The 15,415-nt window shown below is 44.9% G+C and overlaps 1 protein-coding gene across 2 annotated transcripts in view; it reads left to right on the top strand.

Annotated features, from left to right (window-relative positions):
* The first annotated feature begins 4,915 nt into the window (after positions 1-4,915).
* Positions 4,916-15,415, top strand: part of wipi2 (WD repeat domain, phosphoinositide interacting 2) — a 60,355-nt gene continuing 49,855 nt past the window's right edge. For both annotated transcript variants that reach the window (XM_070901283.1, XM_070901282.1), the window contains exon 1: positions 4,916-5,189. In XM_070901283.1, the coding sequence (XP_070757384.1) occupies positions 5,116-5,189 (74 nt within the window). In that variant the 5' untranslated portion in view covers positions 4,916-5,115. The remainder of the gene's footprint in view (positions 5,190-15,415) is intronic.

Raw genomic sequence — 15,415 nt, 5'->3', positions numbered from 1 at the left:
CACCACAGTCTCTCAAACATCTTTTTACTCATGATGGATTGCCCAACGCCAGTGTCCAGTTCCATGGCTACGGGTAAGCCATTCAATTTTACGTTTAGCATTATAGGTGGACATTTCATCGAAAATGTGTACTTCAGCATCTGCCTCCTCTCTCCGAGGCTCAAAATTGCTTTGATCCACCATGGACCGATCTTCCTCTGCCACGTGGTGGTTAGCAGGTTTTGCAGAGCTTGGAGCTCATCTGCAAGTTCGTTGGAGGTGCCCCATTGTTCCACAGCTCTTGCAAACATACCCTTTGAAGTGGCATGAATAGGCTGAATGGAAGCCTCCACAACGCCAGCAAGGTGTGAGTTGCCTTGCATTCATCCTTTGTTGTGGACTCTGAGTCATCTGGATCACCTTAGCCCTGCTGGCAGTTGCAGACTCGTGGCTTCTGCCCTGTACATTTCTGCTTGCAAACGCAGTTCCAGTTAATTCATGAACATTGCTAGCACTTGTGTGCTGAGAGATTTGTTTGGTGTTATCACTGGTGGACATAAACACCTGTGCTATCGCAATTGCCTTACTGAGGGTCGGTGTCTCTACAGTCAAATGTTTTCGTAGGATGGTCCCGTGGCCAATGCCCAGTACAAAAACGTCTCTGAGCATTTGCTCCAGGTAGCCATCAAACTCACATTGTCCTGCAAGTCACCTTAGCTCGGTGACGTAGCTCGCCACTTCCTGACCTTCAGATCGCTGGCACGTGTAGAACCGATACCTCGCCATCAGCACGCTCTCCCTCGGGTTAAAATGCTCCCGAACCAGTGTACACAGCTCCTTATATGACTTATCTGTGGGTTTCACCGGAGCCAGAAGATTCTTCATGAGGCTATAGGTCGGTGCCCCGCAGACCGTGAGGAGGACCGCTCTCCTTTTTGCAGCGTTTCCTTCTCCGTCCAGCTCGTCGGCTACAAAGTAGTGGTCTAGCCGTTCGACATCGGCTTCCCAGTCCTCACCTTCCGAGAACTTCTCCAGGATGCCCACAGTTTTCTGCATCTTTGCGTTGGATTCGTATACTTGTCGCCAGTTATTGTGTTCCTAACACAGATGAGACTGCACACAGGGAGGTTAAAGTAACAGTGACCTCAGTCTTTATTAAGACACTCCAGAGTGAGGAACAGGCCTTAGGTGCCGGCTTATATATAGTGCTCCCAAGGGATGCTGGGATCCCTTGGGACTTCAGGGAATGCACACCCTGGTGGTGAAACATGGGAGTGCATGCTTTACAGATACACAACAAAAACCACAACGGAATATCAGCCCCAGCGACTTCAGACAATGGAAGACATAGTTGAGATGCTATTGTGCACAATGATCACCACTGCGAAACTGTTAGCAGAAAGGTTTCTGACCAAAACAGTGTGATTCATTGTAAACCTATTGAACCATTTGGAGTTAAGTTCCCTTTTTAGAATGAGATAGCTTGAACGTAGGTTATATTTTTAAATACAATTTTCATTCAAATACCTGTTTATTAAAGCCACTATTATACATTTTAATTGCACGTTATGTATAGAATGAAACAGAATTTACAGCACAGAAACTCATCATTAGCCCAAGTGGTCTGTGCCGGTGTTTATGTTCCACATGAGCCTCCTCCCAACCTACTTCATCCAACCTTTTCTGCAAATCCTTCTATTCCTTTCTCCCTCATGTGCTTATTTGGCTCTCCCTTAAATGCATCTGTGCTATTCTCCTCAACCACTCCATGTGGTAGTGATTTTCACATTCTCAACACTCTCTGGGTAAAGAAATTTCTTCTGAATTCTTTATTGGATTTACTAGTGACCATCTTTTTTTTAATTCATTCCGGATGTGGGCGTCGCTGACAACGCCAGCATTTATTAGTAATTCCTAATTGCCCTTCAGAAGATGGTGGTGAGCCGCCTTCTTGAACTGCTGCAGTCCGTGTGGTGAAGTAACTCCCACAGTGCTGTTAGGGAGGGAGTTCCAGGATTTTGATCCAGCGATGATGAAGGAACGGTGATATACTTCCAAGTCAGGATAATGTGTAACTTGGAGAGGAACGTGCAGGTGATGGTGTTCCATTGCACCCGCTGCTCTTGTCCTTCTAGGTGGTAGAGGTCGGGGGTTTGGGAAGTGCTGCCGAAGAAGCCTTGATGAGTTGCTGCAGTGCGTCTTGTAGATGGTGCACACTGCAGCCACGGTGCGCTGGTGGTGGAGGGAGTGAATGATGAAAGTGGTGGAAGGGGTATCAATCAAGCAGGCTGCTTTGTCCTGGATGGTGTTGAGCTTCTTGAGCGTTGTTGGAACTGCACTCATCCAGGCAAGTGGAGAGTATTCCATCACACTCTTATAATTATGGATACTAATTTTGAACTCCACACAAGTGGAAACATCTTCTTTACGTCAACCCTATCAAACCCTTTCATAATTTGCAAGATCTCTTTCTGGTCACCCCTCAGCCTTCTCTTTTCTGGAGAAAAGAGCCTCAGCTTGTTCAGTCTTTCCTGATAGTTGTAACCTCTCAGTTCTAGTAACATCCTTGCAAATTTGCAGGAGTCATGCGTTGATATATGAGGTTTAATGTTTAAACCAAAAGGGAGATGTATAATAGTGTAAATTAAGGGTGTCCACTTTAAATTCAAACATATTCTTTTATTTACAAAATGCACAATTTTTCCACTTTTTTACATGACTATCAAAATAAAAACAGAAAATATTGGAAGGGCCACAGCAGGCCTATCAGCATCAATAAAAAGAATAGATCCTTCTTACACCCTTTGTTCTTCATGACAATGATTTTGGATAAAGAAAAACAAATCTATTAGTTGTAGAATTTTGGGAGTAATGTGATCCCATGCTTCCAGCATGGGACCATGCCGCAGGGAGCATGGGTCGGGGAACTGAAACTACAGTGCTGTCACTCTATCTCTGACCCATGCGCTCTTCAAGCCTGGCTATCTCCGCTGAAGCATGGGATTGTGGCATTTTCAGTTTGCTGAATTATGAATGCAAGTTTGTTTGTGTTCCTGTGTTAGCAAGGGTGTGTGGGGGTGAGGGGAGAGTGCTGAAGAGGCCTTTGCTCGAAGTGCATGTGTGTGGGCATCGGATGAGACCAGAATTGGCATTGCCCATGATGCCCACACTCCCCGCTACACGCCATCTGAGATGTAGCTGCACAACCTCACTGAGGTTGCACACGGCTGAATAGCCACTCAGAGGATTACATAGGATATGTAGCTCAGAAACAGGCCATTCAGCCCAGCTAGTCCATGCCGGCCTTTATGTTCCACTCAAGCCCCCTCCTGTCTTTCCTCATCTAACTCTATCAGCATGACCTGCTATTCCCTTCTCCCTCATATGCTTGTCTAGCCTTTCCTTAAATGCATCTATACTTTTGGCTTCAACCACTCCCTGTGGTAGCAAGTTCCACATTCTCACCACTCTTTGGGTAAAGATGTTTCTTTCAAATTCCCTATTTGATTTATTCGTGGCCTCTAGTTTTGCTCCTCCGCACAAATGGAAACATTCTCTCTGTATCCACTCTATCAAAACCTTTCATAATTTTAAAGACCTCTATTAGGTCAACCTTCAGCCTTCTCTTCAAGAGAAAAGAGACACAGCCTGTTCATCCTTTCCTCATAGGTATACCCTCGCATTTCTGGTATCATCCTTGTAAATCTTGTTTGCACTCTTTCCTGTGCCTCTATATCATTTTTATATTATGGCGACCAGAATTGTACAGTACTCCAAGTGTGGTCTAACCAAGATTCGATACAAGTTTAGCATAGCTTCACTACTTTTGAATTCAATCCCTCTGAAAAGAAACCCTAGTGCTTGATTTGCAAAGAGGAGGTGCAGGAGGCCATGAGCTTTCAGGAGAAGGGCAGAAGGAGAAAATTAGAATCAACAGGGGAGGGAAGAAATAATAAGAACATAAGAATTAGGAACAGGAGTAGGCCATCTAGCCCCTCGAGCCTGCTCCGCCACTCAACAAGATCATGGCTGATCTGGCCGTGGACTCAGCTCCACTTACCCGCCCGCTCCCCATAACCCTTAATTCCCTTATTGGTTAAAAATCTATCTATCTGTGACTTGAATACATTCAATGAGCTAGCCTCAACTGCTTCCCTGGGTAGAGAATTCCACAGATTCACAACCTACTGGGAGAAGAAATTCCTTCTCAACTCGGTTTTAAATTGGCTCCCCCGTATTTTGAGGCTGTGCCCCCTAGTTCTAGTCTCCCCGACCAGTGGAAACAACCTCTCTGCCTCTATCTTGTCTATCCCTTTCATGATTTTAAATGTTTCTTTAAGATCACCCCTCATCCTTCTGAACTCCAACGAGTAAAGACCCAGTCTACTCAATCTATCATCATAAGGTAACCCCCTCATCTCCGGAATCAGCCTAGTGAATCGTCTCTGTACCCCCTCCAAAGCTAGTATATCCTTCCTTAAGTAAGGTGACCAAAACTGCACGCAGTACTCCAGGTGCGGCCTCACCAATACCCTGTACAGTTGCAGCAGGACCTCCCTGCTTTTGTACTCCATCCCTCTCGCAATGCGGGGAGTTTGCTGCAAGTTTGTGCAGCTTTAAGGAGTGCAATGTTATTGTTGTGTTGGGGAGGGGGAGGGAGAATAATGCAGGGAGTTCGTTGCAAATTTGTGCAGCTTTAAGAAGAGCCATGTTATTAGTGGGTTGGAGAGGGGGGGTAATGCGGGGAGTTTGCTGCAAGTTTGTGCAGCTTTAAGAAGTGCAATGTTATTGTTCTGTTGGAGAGGGGGGGGGGGTAATGCGGGGAGTTTGCTGCAAGTTTGTGCAGCTTTAAGAAGTGCAATGTTATTGTTGTGTTGGGGAGGAAGGGAGCGAGAGAGAGAGAGAGAGGGTAATGACGCATGCGCAGTGCGGGCGCCGTTGCACAAACACCATGACAGCTGCAGCGACTGGTTCATTGAAGCAAAAGCCTCGACAAAGCTGATTAAAATCGACATCATAAAGCAGAGCGGATTTTGGGCCTCCCTCTTTCCCCATCCAAAGGGGTGGGGGGGAATTTTTTTTATTTTAAAACCCCCCCCCCAAAAAAAAAAATAATCTCTTCAGCCCCGAGGACCGATGAACCTGGCCAGTCAGAGCGGGGAGAGCGGCAGCAGCCAGCTCCTCTTCGCCAACTTCAACCAGGACACCACGTAAGGAAACCCCGGGGGCCGGGTCGCTGAGGGAGGAGGCTGGGCCTGCTGAGGCTGGGAAAGGCCGGGGATGTGCGGCCTAGGCTACAAGGGCAGAGTTGGGGCACCAACCAACAGTGGCTCTCATCCTCTGCCAACCACCTCACTGTTTGCTGGGGCCATTTTCTTTTTAATATGAGATGTTGATCCAAAGCAAGGGAAAAAAAAAATGTTGGGATTTAAATTTGTTTAAAAAAAAAACCCTCTTGGGATGCATTTTATTTTTTAAAGGTAATTGCATCGGGCCGGGGGGGGAATAATGTCAGCTTGGCTGACAGAATCCAGTGTGCAAGATCCAGTTTAAAGGGACACTGTCTTCCTGTTTTGTTTACTTTTAATAGTTTTTTTGAGGGGGGAATCATTTGCGTTAATCACTGTTTTGCACAACTAGGAGGCGATGTGATTTGTGTCATGTATTAGCAGCAAGTTTCTTTTTATGTAAGAAAGGCTTGCGTTGGGGACTGATACTGTTGTATAGGAATGGAAGGTTGTGCTGATAGACGAGGAAAGATGGGAGGGGGCTCATGTGGAGCATAAATGCTGGCATGGACAGGCTGGGCCGAATGACTTGTTTCTGTGCTGTGTATCCTACATAAAGGTTCAAGTTGGATCCAGGAATTGGAATAGAAGGATAATGTAGGAAGATGTATTTTCATTGTGGACTATTCCTGCAATATGGGGTGGGGATTTACTGTGTTGCAACTGTTTGTAATTTCATGCCTCTTTTCCGCCTTGTGTTGGGGACTACAGTTCAGGCCTCCGCTCGTGTTGGATTATCAAATAGTGACTGTAGTGCACAGGACTTGACTGGTGCCAATTGTTTTGGTTCTAGCATCTCTAGCCTGAGGTCCATTGTGCTGAATTCAGGCCTAGTCTATAGAACCTTGCCCAGATGCACTGGTAACCAACAACATTAGTGTGTTCCCATGGTGGACTAGTGATCCCCAGGGTCACTCTGGGGGCAGTAAGCATGGCGATGAATTGAGCTTTGTTCCTTTTCAAAGTGGGAGATTTTTGTTCCAATTTTCTTTAAAATTTGTGTGGACGAAGGAGTACTTTATTCTGAGTGGGTTCCTTCTCTACTGTCCTCTCATAGCTGGGAGTAATGCTAGATGATTATCAACAGGGTGAGCTTTCACAGCAGCTGAAAATGGTACAGAAGTTATCGGGCTGCATAGCTTGGAAGCAGCATAAATGAGATCACCTGTGACCTAATCCCCATGTGTGTATTACACTTGTGTCTTACTTGATTGAATGCTACTTGTATCATCTGGTGTGACACACTAGAAGCTTACAAAGAGTTGGCTAAGTGGGTAGCACATTTGCCTCTTGAGTGAGAAGGTTGTGGGTTCAAATCCCATCCAGGGACTTGAGCACATAAATCTAGGCTGATACTCCAGTGTAGTGCTGAGGGAGCGCTGCACTGTTGGAGGTGCCATCTTTCAGATGAGACATTAAACCAAGACCCTGTCTGCCCTCTTAAGTGGATGTAAAGGATCCCATGACAATATTTCTGAAGAAGAGCAGGGGAGTTATCCCCGATGTCCTGTCCAATATTTATCCCTCAATCAACATCACTGAAACAGATTATGTGGTCATTATCATGTTGCTGTTTGTGGGAGCTTGTTGTGTGCAAATTGTCTGCTGCGTTTCCTACATTACAACAGTGACAATACTTCAAAAAGTGCTTCCTTGGTTGTAGAGCGCTTTGGGACGTCTGGTGGTCATGGAAGGCGCTATATAAATGCAAATCTTTTTCTTTATAATAGTCTCCTTGGCGTGGTAGTGGTGCTGGCAGGTTTTGCAGCGTCCATGCAGAGCTTAGTTTGATGGGGATAATGGAGGAATCCAGTATCAGTTTGCCTGTGTTCAGACTATCCTTAGTAAGGGTGTTATCCACCTATGACAGTGAGTTTATTGCATTATAGATTGAAACAGGTTTAACGGGAAATAACTTGATTTCCCCTTCACTCTATGTCCCTGAGTACTTCTTTCAAACCCAGCTGTACCTTTCAAAAATAAAACTCCTTTAAATGATTTCTCTCTAAAGACCAACTACAGGTCATTTGTGGATACAAGCGGGTCCCACTGATGTTGCCCGCAGCCATCACAAGCTATTTATGACAACAACAACAATAACAACTTGCATTTATATAGTGCCTTCAACGTAGTAATATGTCTCGAGGTGCTTTATAGGAGCGACAAACAAACAAAATTTGACACCGAGCACATGAGCTATTGGGACAGGTGACCATAAGCTTGGTCAAAGAGATACTTTTTAAGGAGTGTCTTCAAGGAGGACGGAGGTGGCGAGGTTCAGGAAGGGAACTCCAGAGCTTAAGATCAAGACAGCTGAAGGCATGGCCGTCAACGGTATGGCGCTGAAAATCGTGTATGCGCAAACTTAGTCTGCTTATTCCGTATGGTCATACCATATGTGGGAAGGATTTGTTCCTTTTAAAGTGATTTCTGCCATTTATTTTGTATGGTTCATGCACTGGTTAATGTCACAACGCTACTCGAAGTCAGTATTGTGTTGTTTCAAATGCAAGTGATGTACCCCAGATATATACAGGGGTGGGGGAAGAGAAGTAATTTACATTGGTAGCATTTCCTCCTGGATTTGCCTTAATTTCCTGTAAAGTGCACAAATATATATTTATATTGTTTAACAGTATGGCTGTTATGCAGTACTATTTGAGAAGTATACAGAAGCAAAAATACTTTTTTTTGGAAAACTACAATAAATAGTAATCATGTTTAATTTTAGGTTTAGATGCAGAAATGAGTATCTCAGAGCTTTTTCCTTGGCCCTTCTCCATCATTTATGTGCTGCCCTCAACTATGTCATTCAGAAACATGGGACTTGCTTCCACAAGTGTGATGATGTCTCACTGCTCTACCTCTCCACCTCCTTTATTGATCCCAAGACTGGTGTTACATTCTTCAACTGCCTGTCTGACATTAAGAGCTGGATAAGTCGCAGTTTGATTCAACTAAATGTTGGGGCAAAGAAAAGCCACCTGCACCTATGTGGCTTTGGTCTTAACTACATTAATTATCCTGACTGTCACATCAGACTAAGTCCACAGGTATGGAGCCTTGATGTGTCCTGCCCGAGCCTGTTTCCTTCTAGATTGCTTTTCTCCATCTTCAAAACATTGCTGCTGCCTCCCTTCTCCGCCCCACCACTGTTGCCACAGCTATAATCCAAGTCTTTCTCACCCCACCGCCTTCCTTGCTTCACTTTCTTCCAACTACAGCTCATTCAGAGTGCCATGGCCTGTAACTTTAGTGTACTCCTATCACCCTTGTTCTTGACGAGCTCCTCTGGACCCCGTGCCACAGCAAATTGATTTCAAGATCCTTGTCCTTGCCTTCCGATCCTTACACAGCCTTGCCCTACTCAGTTGTAAATCTCTGCTTACCATTTCCAAACCTCTGTGTCCTCGTTCCCCACTTTTGTTGGCTCCAGAGCCTGTGGTTTCTCTTTCAGTCACTGTGCCCCTGCCATCTGAACCTCCCTTCTAAAATATCTCTCTCTTACAACATCTCTGCTTTCAGAAGTCTTCTAAATCCCCTTTCTTTTTTGTCCCCTCCATTCTTTCTGATCCCTCTCGCAAGTTGTTAGTCAGTCTCAAAAGGGTTTAGGAAAGTTCTGAGCTAGCGAGCAATTAGTTCTGACTATCTTGACTAATGCTTTTTGTCTGCGGTATCGATTCTGTAATGACTGTTTATGGACTCGCAGCTGGGCCGAGGCCATCTTCCATATTGTGATAGGTGGCTGTGAATTGGCTGATGATATTTTCCTCTGATGGTGATGTCTTTGCAGAGTGATAATTTTGTATTCTTGTGATGTCCCTCCTGCTCTTTGTATTGAACTGAGCTGCTGGATTTCCATTACACATCATGTCAAATGTTCTTGCTACTCTTCCAAATGTATAGCAGGTTCATTGGTGGCCGATAAGTGATTCCTTTTAGTTTGGGGTTTATATGTGAACAGTGAAACTTTTTTGTCTTCCCTCAGTCGCTTTCTAAAATGCTGAAGAAAAAGTATCCATTAAATAACTATATGGTACATTGATTTAGTTGCATCTGAGACCTGAGTTTGAATCCAGTTCAAAGTGGTGAATTAAAAGTCTCTCTCACCTGTAATTAACCTGAATAGAATAAGTTCCGTTGGGTTTTGACCAACTTCTTTATCGGGTGGAATCACAAAACATCACAAAACTACTCTTATAATTGCACAAATTGGGATGAAACTGGCTTCTCATCTAGAAAGCACAGGGAACACCTGTCCAGTGTGCAAATGTAAAACTTTATGCTGGTACAGTCAGGGTACTTCACCTTGCATTGGGCTGTTGTTGAGCTGAGAGGAAGAGGGTTTATTCTGCATCTAGACCATGAGGAACTGGAACTGCTTGATGCTGACACTGGTTGCCAAAAGTGTCCAATTCTCCAGCACTGGTATCCTTTCGCTTGCGAGGCAAATATATACACTTTTTTAAACTTAGTGCTGTGCCATAAAGGTGAGGGTGTAGACTTAATTTTTATTTCCTCCTACAACTAAGTTACAATTGTCATTCTCCAATGAGCTGGGCACAGCTACCTCTCCAGTGGGAGTAAGCTATGGATAGACTTCTTCCCATATTGCTGTTGCACACCTCCAAATGACAAATGTGGAGCAGGGGATTGAGAAAAGAATGCCCAACCTGCTTTTTAGCCACAGATAGCATCAGATTCGGAGCCCAGAAGACTGGAGAGAAAATAAAACGATGCAAGACCATCTGGGGAAAAAAAAAACCTTCAACAGTAGCTGAATCCAAAGAACAGCAACCTAGACTCATCCTTTACAGACTTTGATTAACTGTGCTTACTATCGTTGGTCAACTCTCTCTTTTAATTTGATTGTTTTACATGTGGGATAGGGTGGTCTGTACCAATATTAAAAGATGCATTTTGAGGTAAGAGTGTAACTGAGCAATGATTGCTTAGTGGAAAAGGGTAAAAGTATTGTGCACAAAGCTTAAAATACATTACAAACCCTTGTTTGAAAAATCGTTGCTGCGTTTGCAAGTCTGATACTAACCGTGCACTCTGGACATAATAGATAGCTTGTGTGCCGGTGATTGGTTGATGATAACATTGTGATTATTGAAGTAAAAGGTTTGAGATAACCATCCAGGAATCGCCCCTGTCTCTGGGCTGCATACGAATACAGCTCTTCCCTGTCGCATTTAGGTTCCACCCAGTTGGACTTGCTGTTGGATACACCAAAATGCAAAAGGTTAAATTGTTTCCTTCTCGAGTTGCAATTCGGTTGATTCCTGCAATACTTTTGGATGCTTCCTTTGTAGTTTTATTAGTAGTTGAACAATAAGTACTTGTCCTAGAGCCACATCACAGTGAATCTGTCCTAAGTTGCCCTGTTCTTTTGGTGGGCAGTCAGGCCACTGTTTTTATATACACAAGTATCACTAACCCATTAGTTTTATTTTAACTCCTATAATCTTTCCTGTGTCATGCACCATTACCCAGTTGAGAAGGTAATCTGTTCCAGTGAATCTGTCAGATGTCCCTTTTGAACCACCTGCAGACAGGAGTATGATGGTGACTTGTTTGCCTTTTCTGTTCTACAACTCCACAGCCTAGTTAGTGCATTGTGCCCCAAAGGAATTGTGACGCTGCACTAAACTGTAACCTGTGACGACTTCACTCGGAGAGTTGTGAACCTGTGGAATTCTCTGCCGCAGAGAGTTGTTGATGCCAGTTCGTTAGATATATTCAAGAGGGAGTTAGATATGGCTCTTACGGCTAAAGGGATCAAGGGGTATGGAGAGAGGGTGGGGAAGTGGTACTGAGGTGAATGATCAGCCATGATTTTGTTGAATGGTGGTGCAGGCTCGAGGGGCCGAATGGCCTGCTCCTGCACCTATTTTCTATGTTGCTATGTTTATACATTTGGTTCTCAGTGGATGCACATTTTGTTTTCCTTTTGAGGATTGTGACAATTAAATATTGTGGAAGATAAAACAGTTTTTTTTATGTACAAAATAATTGTGGTGCTGTAGACTTTCATAACCCCCTCTCCTAGATGTGTACAGAACCTTTGCACAGACAGGGAGTGAATAACGAAATAATTTGCATTTATATAGCGCCTTTCATGACCTCAAACTGTCCCAAAGCACTTTACAACCAACTTTGTTTTGTAAGTGTACTCACTGTTGTAATGTGGGTAAACGCAACAGACAATTTGCGCATAGCAAGATCCCACAAATAGCAATGAGATAAATGATCAGAAAATCTGTTTTTACTGATGTTAGAATCATGACAAATGAAATACACGGAGGCCTTTAAGCAGTTTGCTGGGGGTGAGGAGAGGAAGCTGTAAACTGCTTTCTAAGGTGCCAGTTTGTAATGTCACTGTGAAAAGAATCACCATTTATTTTTTGTCAGGAGTATAGAGTAACCTATGGAAATTAGTTAAACATTCGACAAAAAACTTCCATGGGTGCAGGGAAATAGGATCAGATTGCCTAGATGTGGCGCTAGCGTGATGGGCCAGATAGGCTTCTGTGCTGAGTTTTCTACAATTCTATGTAGATATTGGCCTTTGCTCAACGTGCACCCTTACTTCTGTTTCCCAGTTACAGTATGACTGTTCTGGAACTTAATTTTGTAGAAAAAGCAGAAATATTTGAGCATGCTTGATGTGATGTTTAGACGGTTTCTGGATATTGTAATGTAAGCACCTGTGAGTATGCTCACCGGTTTGTACAGCTATTGGTCCCACAATCGTGATCTTTGGGCACCCGGCGCGGAGGGGAGCGGGCACGTCGGAGGGCCTCCTCGTAGGACTGCTCCTGAGCCTGGCCAAAGTGGCCATTAACAGGTCCAGACAGCAGGCAGTCGAGGCTGGTTCAGCCTGACTGCCTGCCTCTCTTCCGCGGTTATTTTCGTGCCAGGGTGTCCACTGGTATACTCACGACCTTCCGTGAGAGGTGGGCACCAGAGGGACTGAGTCTTGTGAGCATCACGTGTGCACAAGACTCAATAAAACCCCAGCCACTTGGGTTTGGGGGATCCACGATGAGGCAGATGGTTGTGAGCCTGGTGGATGAACTGGTAATGTGTAGTGTGATTGTTCAACCTTTTGCTAATAAATCAACTAGTTCTTCATAGCAATGTGTTGCTATGAATTCTTAAGCAGAGAACCAAGAAGCAAATACATTACAGATATCATTTCAGCTGTGCCTTTGGTATCTCACTTTGGCTTCAGTCAAGTGCAAAACCAAGCCAGGTTTCCTTGACCAGTTTGGATCATAAAATTGAAGTTTGGACCTGAGCTTTGAACTGCACATTGTATTGACCATTTCTGACCCCCAAAATGGACCATTTCTGATCTCTTCTCCCCCCCCCCCCCCCCAGCCAAATTGACCAATCTCCTCAGTATCACATTGCTGTCTGTGGGGGCTTGCTCTGCGCAAATTGGCTTCCATGTTTCCCACATTACAACAGTGACTACACTTCAAAAGTGCTTCATTGGCTATAAAAGCGCCTTGAGACCTCCAGTGGTTGTGAGAGGTGCTAAATAAATCAAAGTCTTTCTTTCTTTATATATTAAACAATATAGGCCTGTTGTTAATGTTACAAACAAAAAGCCTCTCAATGGAAAATCAGTGCAGTGAGCATGTTGCTCCCAACGTTGAATTGTCCCTACTAACGTCTCACATGCAACCTGCTAACAGTAGTGTTCGCCACATAATATTACAGATGCCACACTGGAAATGTAACTCAGCAGATAGAAAACAAGGGGGTATTGTTGTTGGGTGGTCATTTAAAACTCTCTTTAAAACTTAGCAGGACAGCGAACGGCTCAAGTAAATGTCTTTTGGTAACTTACAGATCAAGTTTTTAAAGTCATTGGTGAAGTAGTAAGTTCTTACGTTTACCAGCAGTCTCGTGATTGTCAGCTGCAACCCCTCAACGATCCTTGTGCAGGATTGAGGCAGGCAATTGTTTTACAGCCACATCTTAGCCAGAGGTAAAGCACATTATTGCATTGTAGAACTTTCCTTCTTTGTTCTGAGATCTTGGACGTCTCATTTATATTACCAGAGAGCCCTATAATGTACAGTGGAGAGGAGAAATGGTTGGGAGGGGTGAGTGAATGAAGGGAGTGAGGACTCATGCTAGGCATTATCACATGATGTAGCAGCTGTTTTGTGTATCCGCCACTTGAATATATCCAAGTTGACCCCAGGATTTTTTCTTTGGCGAAATTACTTTTACAGCATTATCCCTGCAGTAATTCTGGGTTATGTCAGCACTGATTCAGAACCCGTAACCTCACTGATTCATAGTCACATGTTTTGGGGGCGATTCTGGCTTGTGAGCGTTTGTGGCAGTTTTTGTCTCCAATGCTTCAGTTATTGGGGTACGGAGCCATGCTCTAGAAAGTCTCTGATTCGACCATTGTTTTTTGTTGAGTTAGTTGATTTCAAAATAGGTTGCATTAGATTCTCTATATTCTGTACTAGGCAGGGGGACAACCAGCTATGGTTCATGGTCCTGATCACTACATTACAGGAGTAATTACCCTTCAAATAGTACCACTCTCGCCTCTGAGTCAGCTGGTTGTAGGTTCAAGTCCCACTCCAGAGACTTGAGCACAAAAATCTAGTCTGACACTCCAGTGCCGTACTGATGAAGTGGTGCACTGTCGAAGGTGCCGTCTTTCGGATGAGAAATTAAACCGAGGCCCACTCTGCTCTCTCAGGTGGATGTAAAAGATCCCATGGCACTACTTCAAAGAAGAGTAGAGGAGTTACCCCTGGTGTTCTGGTCAATATTTATCCCTCAATCAACATCGCTAAAAAATAGATGATCTGGTCATTATCACATTGCTGATTGTAGGACCTTGCTGTGCGTTTCTACATTACAACAGTGACAACGCTTCAAAAGTACGTCATTGGCTGTAAAGCGATTTGGGATGTCCTGAGGTTATGGAAGGTGCTACATAATGTAACTCTTTCTTTTCACTGTCAAATGACTGAAAAATGTATATGTGTGAACACTGGATGAGGATGAGATCAAGTTTAGCTGTGATGCCCATCACAGGATCCTGTCGACACTTGCTGTCTAGGTTTGCACTTGGAAAAATAGTCAGTTGGGCAAGTACCCATGAAACTACCGCAGCACAAGTCACGATCTTCAGGAGTGAAGGGAGAAAGTTTGAGGGCGTTTTTACATAAACAATCTTTCAAATTGCTGCTCTTCTGGGTTTTAACAGTAAATTTTAAGTAATGTGTCTGAGCAAGATTGCAGGAGGATGATAAAAATAACCGCTTGCTCCTTTATTTGGCTACTAAATGTTTAGTTCAGCCTACTTGCTGCAAAATGTAGGGGCCGAAATTCACCTGTTGTGCACCTCCTGTTAGCGCAGGCGGCGCGAAGGGTGCAAACGTTTCTTTGGGGGGGGGGGGGGGGGGGGGGCGATACCGACTCCCACGAAATCGCACGGGAGTTAGCAGAGATGTGAAAGCAGTAGTACTGTGACCCGCTGATAGTGCCCTGGGCTGCTGTGCCTCCGGCGATGACATCATCACTGTGTGTGGCGACTCCTTTTCTCCCTTCAGTGGAAATTGGGCAGCACCCCATGGGGCTGCTGTGGGTAATGCCCGTGCCAGCTACGCGTGTTGCAAACCAGGCCGCCCACCCTTCGCGGAGTGAAAGTTAATGGGGAGATGCGCCCGCGCCACGCCACCTTTTTTTACCGGTCGGGCCGTTGTCCGCTCCTTGCGTCTAGGTCGCCATCGTGCAGCCTGGCACTCCGTCTCGATGCTGGGCAGCAGTCACGACACTCCCCTAGCCCTGGTGGCCCAATGGAGGCCTGCAGAGCTTGCAGCCTCCATCCCCTTTAACGGAAGGGGAGGGGCGTGGAAACATGTCAGCGCTACGTGGAGGGGCCGTGTAACAACCCCAATCCAGCCCCGAAAGGAAGTGGAGCGCGCGACATTGCGTTCCACTTCCTGTGTGGGGCGGTAACCCGAATTTCGCTTCCGGGATGGGACTTCTGCACCGGGCGCAGAATATCTGGCCCTGGAGAGATTACCGCCCCCAACGGAGGCGATATCCAATTTCACATCCTTAATCTCTGACATCTTCCAGTTCTGATGAAAGGTCAT

This window comes from Pristiophorus japonicus, chromosome 15, assembly GCF_044704955.1.
Source record: "Pristiophorus japonicus isolate sPriJap1 chromosome 15, sPriJap1.hap1, whole genome shotgun sequence".
Taxonomy (NCBI): Eukaryota; Metazoa; Chordata; class Chondrichthyes; family Pristiophoridae; genus Pristiophorus; species Pristiophorus japonicus.
The sequence above is the reverse complement of the archived record's forward strand: the minus strand, read 5'-3'. Positions and strand labels throughout refer to the sequence as shown.